This window comes from Schistocerca americana, chromosome 1 (assembly GCF_021461395.2).
Source record: "Schistocerca americana isolate TAMUIC-IGC-003095 chromosome 1, iqSchAmer2.1, whole genome shotgun sequence".
Taxonomy (NCBI): Eukaryota; Metazoa; Arthropoda; class Insecta; order Orthoptera; family Acrididae; genus Schistocerca; species Schistocerca americana.
In genome coordinates this window covers 224428991-224452643 of record NC_060119.1, presented here as the reverse complement: position 1 = coordinate 224452643, position 23653 = coordinate 224428991, and the positions used below count along the sequence as shown (strand labels likewise).

General features: G+C 41.7%; 1 protein-coding gene across 1 annotated transcript in view; it reads left to right on the top strand.

The window, feature by feature from the left end:
- LOC124612930 (synaptic vesicular amine transporter) overlaps window positions 1-23653 on the top strand; it is a 796314-nt gene that overhangs the window by 421531 nt on the left and 351130 nt on the right. The window contains exon 2 of the mRNA XM_047141470.1: window positions 6324-6472. Within this exon, the coding sequence (XP_046997426.1) occupies window positions 6337-6472 (136 nt within the window). The 5' untranslated portion in view covers window positions 6324-6336. The remainder of the gene's footprint in view (window positions 1-6323; window positions 6473-23653) is intronic.

Genomic DNA, 23653 nt, shown 5'->3' with positions numbered 1-23653 from the left:
CACTTCATATGAAAGAAACACAAGACAGACAAAATACCCTTAGATTCAATCCAAATACAAAGAAAGGTATATGCTGAGAGATGTGAATATCACCGAACTATCAGATTAATAAGGCATAGTTGCAAAATACTGACACAGTTACAAAATAATGGGAAAGCTGATAGAAGTCGACTTCAGCGAAGATCAGTTTGGGTTCTGGAGAAATCTATAACACGCGAGGAAACACTGACCGTATGATTTCTCTTAGGATATAGAGTGAATCAGTGGTTAAGAATGCAGTGTGACAATGTTGCAGACTATCCTCAATATAATTCAATCTGTGTACTGAGCAATCTGTGGAGGAACTAAGAAGAAGTATGGAAAGTGAATGTATGTTAAGGGAGAAGAAATGAAGTTTTCGAGATTTAGTGATGACGTAATTCTATCAGAGACAGAAAGACTTGGACGTTCAATTGAACGGAATGGACAGTCTTGAAAACAAGCTACAGGGTGCTCTAAAATTTCCCTTAAAATCTCCTATGAGTTGTAGAGGGGACTGAATAGATAATATTTTTAACTGGAACCAACTGGAACGCTGTGAGACACTGATAACTTGTTAAGTGAAGCCGCTGTCGGATGTTCAGTGCGTGGTAGATATTTGTCTTCTACATTGACAGACGGGTTATAAATTTCAACGGACTCTACGTAAACTTTTAGGGGGTAACAGTTAAGATATTTAGTTATTGTTTGCTGTACATGAGTGCCTTAGACAATATACAGTCCTTATTTATTGGCGTCTTACTTTTGTTAATCCCTCACCAAAAACAAATTTGGCAAGTTGACGGCATCATCCATGAGCACTTCTATAATCGCCATTGTGGTTAATGGTTTAAAAAATATGAGATTCAATCTCATAGAACCCTTGTGTTTAGAGAAGATGATTTTTCTATGGCGGGAACTGCAGACCGTCTTCTTGTTACGGACCATGACGAAATTGAAAATTCTCCAGCTCAGACTACAACATCTAAAGATCAATTCGCAGAAACTGTCGAAAATCAGATAGAGCAAAATGAAGGTTCAGGACCTTCGACAAACGCTTCTCCCATTAAGTCAGAACAGAGCCAAGATATTTTTGATTTTAAACTGGTAGGCAAGGAAATAAAAAAAACAGGTGTTAATTGATAATGAAGAAAACGAGAAAAATATTCAAAGCGACTTGCTTATGATGAGCTCTCCTCCAGAACACGGTATACTACAGACTGTTGGAAATCCCATAGAAGGTGGCACGAGAACTGCTCAAAGACCCAGGGACGAAAATTTAAGTGGCGTTGTTGTTAATGAAAAACAGTGATATTGAGTTACACAATAATCAGTTCAGCACATACTACTGAATAAGAAGTGCATAACAATGATCAATTAACATACTGTTTTATAATTTTTGAGAATAGAAAATGTGTTCGTTTTCATCATATTGCCCCACTTGTCCCAGTAATGAAACAGTTTCTTTTTAACTGACAAAATATTTAGGGTTGTATTAATACGAAGATTTTGCAGTTTTTGCCAATGCGGTAATATATGGATGGAAAAAGAGGACGATTCCAAAGATAAAAAATTATAATGTGCAGAAAATTCGTCACATTAATCTATACGTGGTAAGGTGCTATGGCCCTAGCTTATCTAGATATGCGCTGACGTGTCCTACTCGCCAGCGTTACGTCTAACATTTATCATGTTTCGCCTACCATTTCCAGCAACTACCCATTACCCCTGGAACCGCTACTTAATCACACACTAGGCTCAGAATCGGGTTTTGCGTGTTAAAACTAGTGATTTCCCCATATAACAGGGCGTCAGATCTGAAGGCCGACAGGTTAATATGGTGAAACTAAATCAGAACAGATCACGATTGAGATCTTCTCGTTTGTGGCATTTTTAACACCCATTATTATTTAAAATTAAAGCAAAAATGAGTGAATTTGCTGCTTTCGATTAGTTAAACAAGTAGAAATATGAAACGCCAAGTTGTGGTTTTAACAACGCCTCTGCAACTTCTATTCTTTGTGTCTGAGGAGGAAACGGGAGAAAGTAAAAAACGATTTACCATATTAACAGCAGTTGTAACTAAAAATTATTCCATCATTCGTCTGGGAGGCAAGAAGGGCTGAACGCAAAAACGTTTTACAAAGCACTTCCCTTGTAGGAGGTATATTTTACTTCTGAAATTAATTTAAGAAATGGACTGTGTGATTTTTGTAAACGCAGTGTAAGGTTGGATATTGTGGTGTAGAATGTCAATGGAGTTGCTGAGACACCAACCAACGTGTTACAGTGAATAATCTATTATTACAAATAAATTACCCCTTTTGATAAGGACTAATAAATGTTGTCCCAGGGTCGCCTCGGGTGAAAGCAGGATTGATCAGGAAAAGAAAGTGCACAAAAGCTCTCTTTCAGTTTAGAAGGCAGTACATATCGTAGTAGGGAGAACGGCTACCCTAACGATCAAGGCACTGCAAAGGCAGTGCCGATCAATCAGAAACGGAGACACAATCAGTTTCTTTCAGCCCGGAGATTGGTAGTATTAGAAGAAGGAAAAACGAGAATGTATGAAATATTGATGTAGCTTGCGAAACGCAATCCCTAGCTCCGAGAAATGCCATTTGAATTCCTTCACGGCCCCCACTTTCGTAGCGTGGTAAGCGATCAAGACGTGGCCCGTATTCCTGATTACTGTTCTTGTATTCTGCACAACTTCTTATTCGCCGCTATTACGCTGCTCGAGAAACACTTTTAACTTTGGCTCTCGTGAAGTCTTATGAAAAATTCGTAACAGTTTGTCCACTAGCTTCAAAGAATTTCCATGAATCGGGGAAACCAAAGCACTTGCTGCAATAATCTGTGACCCTGTCAAAAGAATTATGAAAGAGAAAATTGAAACAGGCAACGAAAAATAATTAGATGTTTGGAAAAAATGTTTCGAAAGCTTTTATTTTCGGTAAACCCATCTCTGTTTTGCGTCTTATAAATCAGAACGTTGCAACGTAAATGGTCTTTAGTTTCCAACTACGTTGCATTCCCCGAAACTTTGACTGTGACAGACTGATGTAAGAATGAAAAAAAGAGATTGGCTCAAGGAAAAAAGAAAACTGTTTCGGTAAAGAAATGCAGACGGCGGTAGCGAAGCACAGATATGCGTTTTAAGTTGTCTATTATCTCATGTCTCTGGAAGTTCCCATAACAAACCTTGTGTTCAATTAATTTTTTTTTTTTTTACTCCTGCCCAATTATTTTCTGCACCTATTGACTCATCACGTGCTAAAGTTCATTTATTTTTGTTTACCCTTTTCGCAAAAGAACTATGTTGCTTCATTAACGCGATGGAATTCTTTCTTTCCACCTTGTACCTCTTTTTTCATCTTCGCGTGAGAACATATTAGATTAACTTATTCAGATATTCCAGTCATTGTCTATCAAAATATTTTTCCTCACATACTGCTGATTCCCACTCTGAATTATAAGTGATGTGTCAGGTCAAAGTTCTCCTTATAAAGGGTTTTCCATTGACATTTTTTCCAATCCTGTTCTTCCTAATACTTTTCAGTTGTACTCACTCGCTCATATAATTTTGACATCCTTCTGTAGCACTATATTTTCTGTAATTCCAGTTATTTCTACTCGTGGTCGCAATAACGCCGTTTCAGTATCACAATGGTCTGTTCCAAACGTACTGTTCCAGACATTCCTCTATCTACTCATCTGTCAGTATAAGACAACAGTAGCACCCTTTCAGCTGCAGCGAGCATTCTTAGCCTGCATTAATCTGATAGTTCTGATAAAGCAAAATTCTTCAATTTCTTTATTGCCTTCTTCAGTTTTGCTGCTTACAGCGTCGACATTTTGGTTTCTACTGTTATGCATCATTTTCCGCTCGTCATTGATTATCATTCATGAAAATAAAGCGATTCTGTAAGTAGTATTCGATCTCTTTCAGCAATTCTTGTAGGTAATCCAAACTTCCGTTGGCATATATTATGCCCCCTGTGAAGCATATCAGCTGTATTTTTTCCCTTCTATATTAACTGTTCCTGCGTTCTTGTCACATGTTCTATTAACTGGTATTGTCCGTTGTGAGGAACTGCCATAAATGTCTTCTTCGTCCGCTGAAATATGTCTTCATTGTACACACATTTTTAACCTCATCCTGCACCAGCAGTTTAGAGATGAACATCTGTAGCAGGTATGAACATCATATCTTGCACTAACGCGCTGTATCGGGCTTCTAAAGTACAGTTTCATAATCTTTCCGTTCTAATTTAAACTGGTCATTGACACTGGCTGACTGATTTTTGTTGAAGGATGCAATGCTTTTCGTACCTTGTTTGCTATACCCTCAGTGCTCGTTCTTGAACATTTAGGACAGTTTCGTATCAACTCGATACTACATCAGCTGGCTCGTTCCAGCAAACTCGCGGAATAACTTAAATCTTACATTACTTCTATAAACTGTATGCTTATCTCGCATGCCTGATGATGTGTCACCAGTGGGAGAAAGGAAGTGACGGAAGAATTAGATAACCACAACCTGTTTTTTGATCCAATAAACTTTAAATTCTACGTAATCTTACATTCTGTCATATTTATCATTGTCGAAACTTTTCTTTCAAACTGAGATTCAGTTACATACTTATCTACGAAGCGTTCAAAGCAAAGCGGATAGCACTCTCTGAGGCAAATGGAAATACCGCGTTGTTGTCTTAAATCTGATGCCTAGGAATGACAGGCTCAGAGTTAGTTTCGACAAGTAGCCCAATGTTCTCGGGAGACATCGGGGCGCCTGCCACGTTTTGCGCCCCTGTCTAACATACGAATCACCACAGACAGTGTCCTATGCCCACATCTCGTGACACAGTACATAAAGATTTGAAGTACACAAATTCCGCTATCTCTCCCATTGCGCTTACATTCCGTTGATGAAAATTTTAAGCACTAAAAGGATTAGATTTTTTATGTTCAATAACTGTAAATACAAACTGTGTAATAGGTAGTAATTCATATCAGTATAAAAAAACTGTATAAACTACTGTGAGGAAGAAGCATACACTGAGCTGAAAAAAGTCATGGGTTACCTCCTGATACCGTGTCGGACCTTCATTTGCCCGTCGTAGTGCATCATGTGTGGCATGATCTCAACAAGTCACTGGAAGTCTCTTGCAGAAATATTGAGCCATGCTCCGTCTATCGCCGCCCATAATTGGGAAAGTGTTGTCGGCGCAGGATTTTGTGCACTAGCTGACCTCTCGATTATGTCCCATAAATGTTCAATGGGATTCATGTCGGGCGATCAGTGTGACCAAATTATGTTCTTCAAACTACCTGCGAAGGATTGTATGGCCTGGTGACTTGGCGCCCCGTCATCCATAAAAAACCCATCGTTGTTTGGCCACATGAAGTCCATGAATGGCACCAAATGGTCTCCATGCAGCCGAACATAACCATTTCCAGTCAACTATCGGTTCAGTTGGACCAGAAGAACCAGTCCGTTCCATGTGAAGTCAGATGACACCATTGTGGAGTCAGCACCAGCTCACACAGTGTCTTGTTGAGAATATGGATTCATGACTTCGTGGGCTCTGTACCACTCTCGAAACCTACCATTAGCTCTTACCGACTGCTATCGGGACTCCGTCTAACCAACATGAAAACGTACCCAGGAGAGCCTTTGCAGGCGAGGTCATGCTGTTAGGAAAGGCACTCATGTCGGTCGCCCTCTGCCATAGCCTATTATTGCGAGATTTCACCGCATTATCCTAATGCATACATTCATCGTACGTCCAACATGAATTTGTGCCGTTATTTCAAACACTGTTGCTTGTCTGTCAGCACTGACAACACTACGCAAACGCGGCTGCTGTCGGTCATTAAGTGAAGACCGGCGGCCACTGCGTTGTCCTTGGTGAGACGTAATGCCTGAAATCTGGCATTCTCATCACATTCTTGACACACTGGATCTCAGAATATTGAATCGGCTAACCATTTCCGAAATGGAATCTCCCATGCGTCTTCAACTACCATTCCACGTTCAAAATCTGTTAATTTCCTTTGTGAGCCCGTGATCACGTCGTTAACCTTTCCACATAAATGACCTGAGAACAAATGACTGCTCCGCCAATGAGCTGCCTTTCTATACGTTGTAGTCCCACTGTCTATACATATGCATATCGCTGTCCCATAGATTTTGTCGCGTCAGTGTACCTAATCAGTTTCTTCCATTCTAGATGCTCACACGCCTCTGCTTTCCATAGAAAGTACAGTAGACTACAGCGCAGTATGTGTATATGTTGCAGGGCCGGGGACAGGATGACGGTGGTCCAGGACTGCGTGGGTGGCACGCGCCTCAACGGGCTGCTGCAGCGCTGCCGGGAGTCGCGCAAGCTGGTGCTCGTCATCGTCGCCATAGCTCTCCTGCTCGACAACATGCTGCTCACCACCGTCGGTCAGTACACCCACACTCTCTTGTGGTTCTACCACAGCCTAGACCCCGTAGTCATTCAGTATCTTTCCCACATGGGGTGCAGGGAAGTGTGAAGGGGAAATCACCGTGAAACATACAGGTTGTCCTACAAATGCTGCGACTTACTTTGAGGTGTTGTAGAGGGGGTCTTGAGTAACGAATGTAGCATAGGAACCGAATCCACAGTCTTTATCCAAAGACCCTACGGGGCGTCGAAGTCACAGACACCGGCGTCTGCCACTAGGCTACCCATTTGCATGACGCTTAAAACGACATCGGTAGAGGCAGCTGCACAACAGTGTATAGGTATCTGTCCTCGCCATTTCGTAATGCGGACTGTGACGTTAAATTGTTATTAACGCTTATTACATTAATCACATGAGAGGAACCACTGAACTATTCCTATACGGTCCACGGTACCACTCTCTGAAATTACAAACCCCAGACATAAATGAGCAACTGACATTTATTCTCGATTATCTCTAGTGTGCAATAAACGCAAGGATAATCCATTCTACATGTGCCACTAAACATCAGTGGACTGTTTCGTGAGTTATACATTACTGGCCATTAAAATTGCTACATCAAGAAGAAACGCAGATGATAAACGGGTATTCATTGGACAAATGTATTATACTAGAACAGACACGTGATTACATTTTCACGCAATTTGGGTGGATAGATCCTGAGAAATCAGTACCCAGAACAACCACGTCTGGCCGTAATAACGGCCTTAATACGCCTGGGCATTGAGTCAAACAGAGCTTGGATGGCGTGTACAGGTACAGCTGCGCGTGTAGCTTCAACACGATACCACAGTTCATCAAGAGTAGTGACTGGCGTATTGTGACGAGCCAGTTGCTCGGCCACAATTGACCAGACGCTTTCAATTGGTGAGAGATCTGGAGAAAGTGCTGACCAGGGCAGTAGCCGAACATTTTCTGTATCCAGAAAGGCCCGTACAGGACCTGCAACATGCGGTCGTGCATTATTTGCTAACAGTCATTGGATCTCGACCAACGCGAGCAGCAATGTCGCTATACGATAAACCGCAATCGCGATAGGCTACAATCCGACCTTTATCAAAGTCGGAAACGTCATGGTACGCATTTTTCCTCCTTACGCGTTGCATCACAACAACGTTTCACCAGGCAACGCTGGTCAACTGCTGTTTGCGTATGAGAAATCGGTTGGTAACTTTCCTCATGTCAGCACGTTGTAGGTGTCGCCACCGGCGCCAACCTTGTGTGAATGGTCTGAAAAGCTAATCATTTGCATATCACAGCATCTTCTTCCTGTCGGTTAAATTTCGCCTCTTTAGAACGTCATCTTCGTGGTGTAACATTTTTAATCGCCAGTAGTGTACTAAACGTGTTTCTGTACGCTGAAGCACTGTAGGTGGGACATCTCGCAATGTTGTTTTTCAGTGATTGCGACTGAATGCCACAATCGGCAGTGGAGAAGAGGGAATTAGGTGTTGTGTAGAAAGGCCCTGTTTCCTATGAATGTGATGCTCTGTTGCTGCAGTTGATGACCGTTTCAGAGACGGATTTTCATCCACAGTTTGGTGCCTGAAGCCCTCTAGAATCTCCAGTGTTTTTCCGTGTATCTGAGAAAATAAACCGCAGATAGAAACTCATCTACAAAACAGTCATCCACCAAGGGAACAGAGCAGCACATTCATAGGAGACAGGGCCTTTCTATTCAACAGCTAGCTCCCACTAGCGATCACTGGATAACAAACAATACTGCTAGAGGTTCCGCCCACAGTCCATCAGCGTAGACTGTCACGTTTGCTGCCGACGGGGAAGTCTAGTGGTAGGCGCAGTGGTAGACGCTCTGTAGCGTCGCTGAATGACGTTTCCAGACACGGGTCGCTATCCTCGATTTGTTCCTCAAGCCAACATATCCAACCTGTCTAAGTTTGTCACAAAATTTCTGGTACACCCAATATACATGTATTGATGAAAACTTTTTGGGTTATCAGCCAAGCCAGGGCGTCATGTTGTCGCATTGTTTCGACGAGCTTCCTACTCGTCTGGATAACCCGTGAACATTTCATCTATTAAAATCGCCGCGGGAGTCTGCATTCTCATATACGGGGCGAGTCACCTGCCCCTACCGCTATCGCTTCACCCAACCCTCAATGTTATATCTGGCTGCATGCGAGATTTTTATAATTCTCTCACTCCTTAAGCCCAAACTGGTAGCCTTACAGAAAAATGAACAGGACCTTTTTGTAACAAATATAATGTAAATAAATTTTGTACCGTGAAACGCTTTAGCTAGAAACCATATTTTTCGAGTTTTTCACGAAAAACGTACGAAGGCGAGAATGAGATTTTCGCGCTGCAGCGAAGTGTGCGTTGATATGAAACTTCCTGGCAGATTAAACCTGTGTGCCGGACCAAGACTCGATCTCGGGACCTTTGCCTTTCGCGGGCAAGTGCTCTACCATCTGAGCTACCCAAGCACGACTCACGCCCCATCCTCACAGCTTTTAGTATGTAGTTCATTACACTCCTTCTACAACTGTAAAAGAATTTGCGACTGCTCTAGTTATTTCCCACAGTCGACCTTCATCGAGTGCTCTTATTACGCATCGACTTAGTTGAGCACTTACAAACTATAAAGTCGAAAAAAGTGCAAATTTTACCTAACAATTTTGTTGTATTTTAACAGCATAAAATTAAGAGTTACATCGTTGTATGCACCAGGCCTTCTGACTATCAAACTACTGTACTATTAACGGTTAAGTCTGGGCAGAATTTTCAACGTTATTGGTTTCAATGTAACGTTTATAAATGTGGTTTTCTTTTCATTAACTTTACGATCACGTTTAAATTAATAACATTAACGAAGTAGTCAACTATATGAGTGGCGTAACAGCCCAATCAATAGGGATCAGAATAGGTCGAATATCGGGAATAATTCGTGTAGTCGGAATTTTTTGCACAATGTTAGAAGGGAATGCTATGAACAACATACCAGAAATCTTAACTACTGAGTGATGCGCGTGAAGCTGAAGGTGCGTTTGAAGGTCAGTTTTGTACGTTTTCCTCGAATAACTCGAAAATCATTGTCTCCAGCGAAAACATACTTCAGTACAAAATGGTCCTGTTCATTTTTTCTGTAGGACTAATACAGTAGTTTCTGTATAGCGAGCGAGAGAATATGAATAACTCGTGCGTGGTTCACGAAGGGCAAATATAATATTGCATGACGCTTAAAACGACATCGGTAGAGGCAGCTGCACAACAGTGTATAGGTATCTGTCCTCGCCATTTCGTAATGCGGAGTGTGACGTTACATTGTTATTTACGGTTATTACATTCATCACATTAGGGGGACCACTGAACTATTCCTACAGGTTCCACGTTACCACTCTCTGAAATTACGAACCCCAGACATAAATCAGCTACTGACATTTATTCTCGGTTATTTCTAGTCCACAATAAACGCAAGGAAAATCCATTCTGTATGTGCCACTAAACTTCAGTGAACTGTTTAGTGAGCTGTACTAAAGCATTAGACATTTGACTTTAGATACCTCAAACGGATACTACACAGCCAACAACAAATGGTAATGTGGGATTATAAAAATTATTTTATAGATTTGCAAAGGTAACAAATAATAATAATATAATTCATATTATTATCATTACGAAGACAATAATGAAATAATTTTTGTATTGTCGTTTTCAAAATCAAATTGTCACTTTCAAACTTACTATAATACATTTCGACGACCAATATTGGAAGACACTGCAAGTGGCACATAACGTCATGATCGACACATCGATATTTAAATCGAACAAGCTTCATTTTGACCGTCATCTTCTTTCTGTAGCGCAGCAGAAACGCTAGTGATGATCCGTTTTAAGAGTCATTTGCAAGTTTATGAACAGTGGTTAACAAGATCGAAATGGTCATCTTCTTTCTGTAGCGCAGCAGAAACGCTAGTGATGATCCGTTTTAAGAGTCATTTGCAAGTTTATGAACAGTGGTTAACAAGATCGAAATGGTCATATTAATGGAGGTAACTGAACTCTGCACAGGAAGACATCCATTTCATATGAATCAAGTGAGAGATTATTCTTTTAAAGAATTATGTGAACACCATACCAACAAACGAAGCGAATATTACATCTTATTAGATTATCTGTACTTTTCTTCACGGGATTACAACAGCACATATTAGTCTGTGAAGAACATATGAACAAAATTTTGTGACAGGTAGCGGCGTGTGAAAAACATTTTCATATTTTCGAAACATTCATGGTCGCTTAACAGTCAATATAGCTTTAATAAGGATATCTTGTATAAAGAGATAGACACTAGATCATTATCTGTATATGTGGTTACCATTCAGGTTTATTAACATTTAACAGCTGTCTAATGCCAGCCCATTACAATAAATCTACTATTTTCTCATAAAACATGAGGTGGATCCTGCACCTATCTTACCATGTACGTCAGAGTATAAAGAATGTAAACGTATGCTTACTGTTGAGGTCTACGTACCCCTGAATTAAACAAGAGAACGTTTTTCTGTAGGCCCATGTTTCAATGAGCTTGACTTAACCTGTGTATCGGATTATTTACTTGAATTAAAGCTGATGAAGAATCTGACGGACTACTACCAGATTTGAAGCTTGCACAAACAGATACGAACAATATCTAATTGGAAAGCTTCCTTTCGTGTGTAAATTAATAGTTTACCAGCGAAAAGCTACATACAAATTGTTTATATTTCGTCAAGTAAAAATTGTTTTTCCTGTTACGGTAATACAGGCAAACTTTAATTTGCAATTTTTAGTTCCCGTTCTAAAAGTAACTGCTAACCTAAAGTAATAGGGGAGAATAAGTTCCTCCACATTTCATAAATTTTGTTATTACATGTTTCTGCATACGATTGTATTGGCAGAAGTTATTAAATACGGCTGCAGAGTATTAATAAATGAAGTGCTGTAACATGTTTTAAAATGAACGCATAATATTTGACTCAGTTATAAAGTTTATCAAAAACCAAAAGCGGTGATCTGCGGTCCTTTTCTTAACATTTTCTTGCAATAATGCCATTGTAGTAGGGAAGTGTACGTACAAAAGAGGTAAAACTGATTTCAAAAGAGACTTTGTGACTCACGCTAAATCTAGTATTATGTGAAATTACACTGTAGTACCACTGAGCGAAACAGAATGAACTGATCTACAAAAAATCGACAGTAATAAATTTTACTAAATACCTAATTAAAAACCCTGATACCATAAATGAAATATTTATGGAAAAAAGACCTCTGAAAGATACACTTAAAATTTAAAAACTGGGGCAAAATGTAGGAGTAATTTTGTTGTATTGTGAACAGGGTTTGCGCTCAGATTTAGACATTTCATTTAGTTTTGGAATGCTTGTGTCTAAATCCACAATAAGAGTGAAAACTTTTACTAGTGGTACAAAACATTCGTTGTAGTAGAAAACGTAAGGAAATGACAAAATAATGACAAAAAATTTAAGTGTAAAGCCCCATGACTTCAGTTTCCTTGTTTGTGATTATTGTGAACTTTTCTAAAACTGGAGTGAATTAACGATCCATTTGTTGTTTTCTACAGAAAATTACATGTTTCTATCAAATGTATGTTTATTTGTATCCTTATGTTTTCTTGGAATGTCGCAAAAGCTTGATAAATCACTGCTCAGAACGTGCTTATTGACATTGTTCGCATCTTTTGACAAATTAGGTAAAGGAGAATGTTGAAATTTTAAGCAGTTATAAAGCAGACAACGCAAAATCGTAGAGATGTAGTCACCTAGAATCAATAGGTAACTAGAAACATTACGTGTGAACGAAGCCTTAGTTACATGAAATTTGTGAGAAGACATAAAATAATCGGTCGATAATACAGCTTAACAGAAACGTCGTAGCAGGATGTGTTTCTGATAAAGAAATTGTATAAAACAAAGAAATCACCAGCGCGAGCAGAAATAAAAGACAGCAGGAAAAGCCGAATATCAGCAAATGGAAACTCGACTGACAGCAGCAGAGTCGGGGACTCATTCTCGGTTAGGGTTTTACAGTCCATAAACGCATCGAGAGAACAAGACGAATCCCCAAAACTCACAAAAGCAGTCGTGTGGAAGAGATGCCATGATATTTAGATATCGTGACAATGCTTTTGCCGTTGCCAACACGTTTAATTCTCTTGCACAATGCCTTAGCCTAAAAGAGAAAACGAAGTACATCAGAGAACAATAGAAGTGGAGGAGATGCCGAACAACTGAAACGTCAGTGCTGACGTGGCCGCGACATCAGCTGTCGAACGTCTCATCCATTTACAGACGCAACGTCCTCCCTCCACTACGGGTGGTTTTTCTGCCCTGTTTTCCAACCCGCGCGCTGTTTGTGACGTCTTGATGTTTCCATTCGTGCCATGTTCTTCATACTTTATTTACTTCTGACTAAGTTGGAATATTTAATCATTACAAGCATTACTAGACTGTCGTGGCAGGAAAGAAAGTGAGCGACTGCTTCAGTTAACCTCCAAAGAGAGAGAGAGAGAGATTTTAATGCCTCATCAGTTTGCTCTGGGTGTCTACTTAACACCAAATGCACCTGTTTTCGTCCTGGCACTGGTTACGGAAGGAATCACCTTGAAACTGGAAGAAGGACGACGCGTGGCGAGTGTAGCCCAGGAGTTCAGTAGTGTTCATAGCATTGTCTTAAGTGTATGGGAAGCGTTCCGAACCACAGGCACTGCTGCCCCAAGGAGCATGGTCACACACAGCAGCAGATAACCGCTATACTGTGCAACATGCAAGACGGGATCCAAGTGAGACAGCATGTGCAGTTGCATCCACTTATAACAGGACTGCAAAGCACACATTCTCACGCCCCACACTGCCATGGCGGCTAGCTGAGGATTGTCTCTTTGCCCGACGACCAGTAAATTGTGTTTCGTTGACATCCGTGCATCGATGACACCATTACCGATGGTGCCAAGACTGTACTAGCGATGAGTGGGATCGTCTGCTCTTGTTGGTTGAGGGCAGATCTAGTCTGTGTAGTGATTCTCGAAGCACTCTCATGTGACGAGATATGGGAACACGTAACACCCAGGAACAGTGTCAAACATAATTGTCTGGGTGGACCACCATGTTGTGATGTGTGGAGGCATAATCTCGCGTGTGCCTACTATCCAACAGGTATTTGAACACAATATACTTAAAGTTCATCGTTATTGTGATACTGTATTCCTTCCCCATGTGTGTCATTTCAGGTTTTCCTTTCAACCCTGATGCGGATGACAATGTGCGACCGCAAAAAACAGTGCATGTGGAGAAAGTCTTCGAATGAGAGGATATTCGGAGAAGGGACTGGCCTGCCAGTAACCCGTTCTTAAATCCAATCCAGCACCTCAAGGATACTTTGGGGAGACGTATTGCAGCACCTCCACATGTCCAACGGACCATCTAGCAGTGCTGGTGGCAGTGTGGAATACACTACCACAAGAACTCCTGTATTTTTACTGTAGGACTAACAGTATGCACGTAACGAGCGAGAGTATGAAATATCCGTACGTGATTTTTGAAGGTCATATGTAGAATTGCGGGTTGCATAAGACGACACCGGTAGGGGCTGCTGAATCACATTGTATAATTCGGAATTTGAATGGTATAGATAAAATCTACTACCTGACTAAGCATCATATAGTTTGTGCTGTTCCATTCAAACTTCCGCTTAAGAACTATTTAACCCTGGGAAAAAGGTGAAATGATAATCCCCTACGACTCAGCAAACAGCACAGTTGTTAGCACACTGGACTCGTATTCGGGAGGACAACATTTCAGATCCCCGTCTGGCCATCCAAATTTACGTTATCCGTGATTTCCCTAAATCGCTGGAGATAAACAGCAAGGCATATTAACATCGCCATCCTTCCTTAATCCTAGCCTGCGCTTCGTCTCTAATGACACTGATGTGGATGGCACAGTAAAACACTAAGCTTTCTTCCTTAATTCTGTGCTTTACGTTGAACTGAAAAATATCGCGATGTGCCTCCATAAATATTTTTATTTATTAGTCACAATCTTGTGAGATCGATGCCGACGTCACCGATTTGACCAAGCACCCCCTTGTTTTTAAAACACTGAGCTAAGTTCCTAAGCTTTCTACACAGTTCGAAGGAACTAAGACAGAAAGCTGTAGTTCCGGCAACAACTCCTGGATCTGATACGTAAGTTTTCGTTTCTTTAATCAATCCGCTCGCAGTTTATGCAGAGCTAGACTAGTTCTGGCTGTGTCAGACGCAGGAGTTTGAAACCGATCTCTATCGGCAGACGGACGAACCGCGGCGAGCACTTCTTCTGCCGGCTGGCGGAGTAAACGACGGCCTTTGTTCCCGGCGCCCGCTTTCTTATGTCTGCGTCGCCTTAAAAGCAAAACTCGCAGCCTGTTGAATAAGCTCGCAGATTACTCTGGTGCCAGCTGTCATAGACGCCTGACAAAGGCGCCCTAGCGACCAGCGTCTTCTAATGAGCACAGCAGAGGTGTTCACGAGAGAATAGTCACGCAGATGATTTCAGCCACAAGAATCACTACGATTCTTTCTACAGTGATGAAAAAATTTGAGTTAAGTCTTTCTTTCGATCTCACACACTAGTAGAACTGGAAGTAGCAATTCTAAAACTGGTAATTACAAACTGCATGAAACATTTTAAAAAGTCGGTAAGTGGAGAAACATAACGTAACAAATGATATAGTACACAAAAGACAAAGTCTCAAAGGTTTTTTGAACGTGTAGCCCGCAGGTTAGTTTGGGAAACATAAAACAGGAGTGTCACCGACCGCAGTTGCTGACAATGGCGGCCAACCAGGCAGCGAAAGCATGTTGTGTGTTAGAATTTGCCTGTTGCCAATCTGTAGTAAATGGGCAAAGCGATTTTCCGAAGCAAGCTTAAGAGGACACCACCGATAAGTTTATTTACAACAGCGCAGTGAAGTAGTACAAAAAAATTTGAGGAGTATATTAACAGTGCGACGCAAAACGCCCGGACCTCCTGGGCTTCTTAGAACAGGCAGTGAACCAACTGAGGGATGTGGTGTCGCGAAGCTTCACAAGGTCTGTCTATCGAGACAGTGCAGAACTGGCAATCCCTCAGCCTGTACTGTGGAGAATGTTTCGTAAGCCATTGAAAGCTGTGTGTGTGTGTGTGTGTGTGTGTGTGTGTGTGTGTGTGTTTGGTCTTCAGTCCAGAGACTGGTTTGATGCAGCTCTCCATGCTACTCTATTCTGTGCAAGCTTCTTCATCTCCCAGTACCTACTGCAACCTACATTCTTATGAATCTGTTTATTGTATTCACCTCTTGGTCTCCCTCTACGATTTTTACCCTCGACGCTGCCATGAAATACTAAACTGGTGATCCCTTGAAGCCTCAGAACATGTCCTATCAACAGATTCCTTCTTCTAGTCAAGTTGTACCACAAATTTCTCTTCTCTCCAATTCTATTAAATACCTCCTCATTAGTTATGTGATCTACCCATCTAATCTTCAGCATCCTTCTGTAGCACCACATTTCGAAAGCTTCTATTCTCTTCTTGTTCAAACTATTTATCGTCCTCGTTTCACTTCCATACATGGCTACACTCCATACAAATACTTTCAGAAACGACTTCCTGACACTTAAATCTACACTCGAAGTTAACAAATTTCTCTTCTTCAGAAACGCTTTCCTTGCCATTGCCAGTCTACATTTTATATCCTCTCTACTTCGACCATCATCAGTTATTTTGCTCCCCAAATACCAAAACTCATTTAGTACTTTAAGTGTCTCATTTCCTAATCTAATTCCCGCAGCATCACCCGACTTAATTCGACTACATTCCATTATCCTCGTTTAGCTTTTGTTGATATTCATCTTATATCCTCCTTTCAAGACATTGTCCATTCCCTTCATCTGCTCTTCCAGGTCCTTTGCTGTCTTTGAAATGTAAGTCATGCAAATTGTAGCTCCTACAACCCACAAACCATGATGACAAAAGAAATATTCAAATGTATGTGAAATCTTATGAGACTTAACTGCTAAGGTCATCAGTCCCTAAACTTACACACTACTTAACGTAAATTATCCTAAGGACAAACACACACACCCATGCCGAGGGAGGACTCGAACCTCCGCCAGGATCAGCCGCACAATCCATCACTGCAGCGCCTAGACCGCTCGGCCCATGATGACAGATTGTACTGTCTGCAGTTCTGCATTATGACGACTGTACAAGCAAATTAATCTTCAGTGACGCTACCACTTGTCACCTATGGGGGAGGTCGACCTGCACATCACGCTCATATGTGGAACAGGGAATCCACATCAACTGTCGAATACGACTGGCTTTCCAGGAAGTTAACATGTTCTGTGCCGTGTTCAACAAGATAATCTATGGACCCTCCTCCCCTGAAACAATGGTATCACCTATCTCGACATGCTGCAACTTGTAGCTCATGGCACAACTTGAATCTGATAGCAGGCATTTCATCTCTCAAGAAGATGGTGCCCCTCGACATTTCCGCACTTGAGTACAAGGTTACCTGAAAGATGTTTTTACATTACTGGATAGGCTGCGTTGCAAACGATGATCCGACGCTCCACGAACGGCCGCCACGGTTGTTACACCTGATGCCTTGCAGTTTTTTTCTTGTGGATCAACACCAAGGATAGCGTTTATGTTCCATCTCCACCACTGTGCCTCAGCTACTTGAGACACCTAAATGCAGCATCTCTTCTTATGGACACTCTTGATGTTATGGGTCGAGCATAGATAGATCTGGACTACCAATTAGCTGTCTGCTGTATGCCGAAGACTGGACACGGAGTGTGGTATCGTCCAAAGATAGTGCTGCCGCACCGCATTCGGCAACACGCAACGATATCAAGGACATTAGCGATGTCTCGCTGCAATCGGCAACGACGTATAGAGAGACAAAGAAGACACGCTCTCTCTCTCAACACAGCAACGCCCTCGCACAGAGGTCAGTATAGAGCCAAGCATGCCGGCCTGAGTGGCCGTGCGGTTCTAGGCGCTACAGTCTGGAACCGAGCGACCGCTACGGTCACAGGTTCGAATCCTGCCTCGGGCATGGATGTGTGTGGTGTCATTAGGTTAGTTAGGTTTAATTAGTTCTAAGCTCTAGGTGACTGATGACCTCAGAGGTTAAGTCGCATGGTGCTCAGAGCCATTTTTAGAACCAAGCATGGAAACGCTGTATGCAGCTGGCCGTCACATGAGGGATCAGACAGGTCTGCGCGACAGACGCCTTGCCCTACGACTCACCGTGCTATTGTCCACCGTAAGATGTCAGTAGCGACGCTACCAATGAGAACTTCCTGAAACTATAGGTGTTGAAGCGACAAAATTCCACGATGTCCCACAGTAAGTTCTGCATTGTTTCAAGAGATATTGGCCCAGAAAAAAGTGTTGCATTACTTACCGAACTCCCTGCGTACTCCAAGAGAAGAAATTGTTAATTAGTACCTGAACTGATTCTTAGTAACTCCTGTGACAAGGGATTGTACCAAGTTAAGTAAGTCTCTTTATCATTCAAGTATGAAAGCGAACTATAATTTCATATGTGTATTTCGATGAGCCCTCTACCAGAGCAATCAGAGCAACCATAGTTATGGCCGGTCGACTACAATTCCGTCTGGTCGTAACACAAAGAATATTTCTAAAAACTGCTAAAAGCTTTGAGAATATTTCTTTCTCATACTGTATCATCTGTTACATTGTTCTTGACCATATAATTCTGCCGGTTTTTTAAAAAGGTTCATGGACTTTAGAATTATCTTGGAGTTGTCATTTTCTCACCTATATTCAACTATGAGAGTTGCAAAACTAATGCCTCTTATTTTTTGTGTTGCCTTTGAGTCTCCGTGCCAGATTATATTAGAGTAGCATTAAAGCGGCGTGATGAAAACTAATGCCTCCGAATTTTTTATGTGAAGACTATTACATCTTTTTAAGTAAAAAGCGTTTAAAATAATGTAAACTCAGAAATTACTTATTTTTTCATGCTTAGCACAACGCTTTTCGATAATTTATTATCATTTTCAAGTGTATTTCTTTACATGAATGGTGACGTTTACATGTGTGATTTTCTGCCTTTTTTGCATTGAGGTTATAAGATATAGCGCCTCCTCCATAACGCAGAATGTCGCTTACATGGAAATCATCACTCGTTCTGTTTGTTTTTGTAATTAAAAAGCATCAGGCACGAGCACAATGTGCAACGTTTGCATCGTGTGTTGAAATCAGACCAGCGGTTAAGAGACGGCGCATATCACATCACAGTGTTGAAAATCTGTCGCTAATTGGAAGCTACACCATATAAATGTTCCAAGCTGACCCTGTCCCTAACGAGCCCCGATGTAGCCCCAACGGCCTTTATCTTGTTCCCCATTTGAAGAAAGCCATCACAAGGCAACGTCATGAGACTGTAGTATGGATCAAAGAAGCTTCGGCGCGCTATTTGAATGACATTCAGGAAAAAGAAAACAACTTTAGGGCATCTGCCAGGCATGGAAACACGTTGTCAGAAGTGTGTCTACGCCCAGCGGCCCTGTTATGAAGAGTTTTGTATTTTTTCAGAATTTTAAAGCATTACTTTCTACACAGACTAAATTAGGTAGCAGAATATTTATGATGCAAGGTGTTTCAAAGAAATTCATTTTACTTCAAAAGATATTATTTTCCACATAATGGAAAATATAAAGTTGTGGAGGATTTTAATTTATGCATCAAAAATAGAAGTATATTGACAGCAGCTGTAAATTGTCGACTCTTATGGTTGCCGGTAGGGGTCTCCCTTGTGAAACTACGTAGCCCTCTCGCTCGTTAATTACACATTGTGTGTCGAGTCGGAATGGCGGTAACACAGCAACGAATGGCGTTTTGCATTCTCCGTGTCAGCAGATGCAATTAAGCTACAACCGAACATTCGTAAGGGTTTTGTGCATAGCCCACAGAAGTCTGCTCGTCGTGCCAGCCGATGATTAGCCATTCTTCACGTCCGTCTGGAGTATTTTGGGCCGACGTTTTTGTTTCAAACAATTCAAGATTCAATTCCACATTGAACATTCGAGAAAAGTAAATAAAAATTTCATTCCTAAACCTTATTCTAATGAGTAGCCCAACATTGTATGTGTATGCATGCAAAAAAAGCAGTCGTGAAATCATGTAGTTCTTTTGAAAATAAAAACTTTGTAGCCATATGCTTAAGAGAATAGACCAGGGTGACGATCGATTTTGCAGCCAGTATGCACGATTTATTTTCCATTAAAATAACAAGAAACTACAAAACAGACTTTAGACTTTTATTGTTAACACTTTAGACTGGAGCATGTATTTTTCAGTAAAAAAGCTTGCACCTAGAGGACACTATACGACATCGATGAAAGGACTTCGCGGAGTACAAAGATGGTTGGTTGGACTTCTGAACTCCACAATTTTCAGCCTAGTCCAAAATTTCAAAAGCTGCTTTGACACTGATAATATTGTCTAACCTAGTACACAAGGATACTTACAAGATCGGTTTCAACAAGACGACGGCACTATAAAATAAAACTTAATGTTTTCGACAAAAAAGTCGTTATAAAAATCTGCACAAAAAAATAGAAATTAAAATCATACGTACTACTGTAGGAGAAACGCCGACTCTAAAGTTATAATGCAATTGCATTTATTTCATGAGTTATAGCTCCCGCTAACGTGAAAAATGTTGTTTCGCAAAGCAAGTTCTTAACGTTTCAGCTTGCGTTTTTTAATATTAAAAATGAACAAACCTTTAATCGGCAATGGTAACGCCGGACTGTTGGTCTTTTTTTCCTCGCCCATGTCGAAACACTCTCATTTCGACGAAATTGTGTTGATTAAGTTCCCCCCCCCCCCTTACCAGTCGAAGCTACTGTACTATTGGGATTAATTTTCGAACCTTTTCTGTCCGTGTGTCATTTTCAAGCACTCACGTTTTACTTTGTATAAAAAAAAAAACAAGATAATGACAAGTTAAGCAGATGTGAGAGAAGCACGTGCTTACAGACTGTTGCCGGCCGGAGTGGCCGAGCGGTTCTAGGCGCTTCAGTCTGGAGCACTGGCTCTGAGCACTATGGGACTTAACTTCTAAGGTCATCAGTCCCCTAGAACTTAGAACTACTTAAACCTAACTAACCTAAGGATATCACACACATCCATGCCCGAGGCAGGATTCGAACCTGCGACCGTAGCGAGTCTGGAACCACGGGGCTGCTACGGTCGCAGGTTCGAATCCTGCCTCGGGCATGGATGTGTGTGATGTCCTTAGGGTTCTAAGTTCTAGTGGACTGATGACCACAGAAGTTAAGTCCCATAGTGCTCAGAGCCATTTGAACCATTTCTTTCAGACTATTTCCCGTATACGAATCATTTTACGAGCAGGAGTGTTATTGAGAATAGTATTTTAGTTGATACTCACGGCCTCTGTGATGCTACCGGCAAGTAACAGGACCCCCATTCCATCGGTAACTCCTTTAATATTGCATCAGTTGCACTCGAGTGTTCGGAAGCTTCAGACACCCATGCAGTAAATCGCGATTTTAACACTTATGACGTACTTAATATAAGTGAATCTCAAAAAAGGCTCTCTAAGGCACATCTTAAGCCAATAAAAAAATTGGGCTACCACGTAAATTAAAAATTCACCTTAAGTTTTCATCGTCGTTGATGTAGAAGACACAGCGTTTTGGAAGTGGCTAAATCTTTTCGAAGCACCCAGTAGTACATACCCTTTCCTTCTTCCTTAACCCTCCAACAGAAATATTTTCCACTTGCTCGAGCTGACGAGCTGTTCTTAGCCATCATACGCTGCAGCTACTTCTACTCTACTGGAAAAATGAACAACTACGCTGCCGCTTGGTTACACAGCTTCGTAATGCGTTAAAGCCACGAGACGAGCATAACGTAAAAGACGACCAGTTACGAGAATGTCGTAAAGCTGATGGGTACTGAGCTGGCAACATTTGCGGTGGACGTAATGGCGCTCTATACTTTATTCATCGTAAGTTCAACCGTAACGTAATCAAACACTCGCTCAGCACTCTCAGGGATTGCTAGTCGAGCAAACTGCACCTGCAGCAGATGTAACGCTAGTGGAAACAAGTCCCCATTACGTAGGTGCTACTTCGTTGTTATTTCAGCGTGAATGAGGTACGCTGAAGCGTTGAAAACCTTCACCATTTTCTTGAATCACCGTGTTAAATATTTAATTCATGTAATTGTTTTTCCAAAGCGCTCTGGACAGCTGCTCTCCCTGTTCCATTAATAATGCGCGTTAGCGTTATTGTTCGTATGCACTGTGATAATGTATGAAGATCCTTAGTGTTCTGAAGTGAAGCATAGGCGCAGAAAAGCAGTAAAAACAGTAAGAAACAGATTATGGTTGATACCTTCGAAAAGTCTTAACAAAAAATTCGTCGCTACTTATACGGAAAACTTCAGAAACAAGCAAACATTTGAGTTTATCGGTGTTTCTGTGTGTGTGCTGAATTATATTCGGTGCGCGGCAACAAAAACTGTCCAGAGGAAAATTGTCTACTTCTGGCAAGAAGACAAGACGATAATCGCATGTGTCGGGAGAATGTGACGATTTTGTGAAACGTGTTGTATTGTAGAAATTATATGGATGGAAACTGGGTGCCTGGAAGGATACCGTTGTTGATAGGTTCCCATCAATATGGCAGATGACAGCACGAACGATGAACTGGGTTCCTCGAATTCTGATGAGGAAAAATGGTTCAAATGGCTCTGAGCACTATGGGACTCAACTGCTGTGTTCATAAGCCCCTAGAACTTAGAACTACTTAAACCTAACTAACCTAAGGACATCACACACATCCATGCCCGAGGCAGGATTCGAACCTGCGACTGTAACGGTCGTGCGGTTCCAGACTGTAGCTCTGATGAGGAAAGAGTCGAGAGATTACCAGAGGACTTACTACAAGTAATGCCTTCTGTCGGTTCAGTATCTGGTTGTACATTGAAATCACTGCAATAGGATTTTACGTTGTACATACATTGAAGTGACAAAAGTCATGGGATAAAAACAATGGTTCAAATGGCTCTAAGGACTATGAGACTTAACAAAAAAATGGTTCAAATGGCTCTGAGCACTATGGTACTTAACATCGGAGGTCATCAGTCCCCTAGAACTTAGAACTACTTAAACCTAACTAACCTAAGGAGATCACACACATCCACGCCCGAGGCAGGATTCGAACCTGCGACCGTAGCAGGAGCTCGGTTCCGGACTGAAGAGCTTAGAACCACTCGGTCACAGAGGCCGGATAGTCATGGGATACCTCCTAATATCGAGTCGGACCTGTTTCTGCCCGTCGAAGTCAGGCAACTCGACTTGGCGTGGATTCAACACTTTTTGGAAGCCCTTGCAGTAACATTGTGACATCCTGCCTCTGTAGTCGTCTATAATTGCGCGACTGACCGGTACGGGATGTTATGCACGAAGTGACCTCTCTATTATCTCCCATAGATGTTCGATGGGATTCATATCTGGCGATCTGGGTGGCCATACAATTCTCTCGAACTGTCCACAGTGTTCATGAAACCAATCGCAAACAATTGTGGCCCGTTGACGTGACATCGTTGTATGGGAATATGAAATGTATTAATGGCTGCAAATGATATCCAAGTAGCCAGACATAACTATTTGTGTTCAATGTTCGGTTCAGTTGGACCAGAGGATCAAGTCCAGTCGATGTATACACAGGCCCCATCACTATGGAATCACCACCAGCCTGTACGATGCCTTGCTGACAACTTGGTTCCATGGCTTCGTGTGGTCTGCACCATACTCGAAACAAACCATCAGCTCTTTCCAACTGAAACCGGGATTCATCTGAACAGTCAACGGTTTTCCATTCGTCTGAGGTCCAACCGACATGGTCACGAGAGCAAGAGGGGCACTGGGGCACTGCAGGCAACGTCCTGGTGTTAGGAAAGGCATTCGCGTCGTTCTTCTGCTGCCATAGCCCATTAACGGCAGATTTCGCCCCACTGTTGAAACGGATACGTCGTACGCCCTGCATTGATTTCTTTGGTTATTTCGCGCAATATTGTTTGTG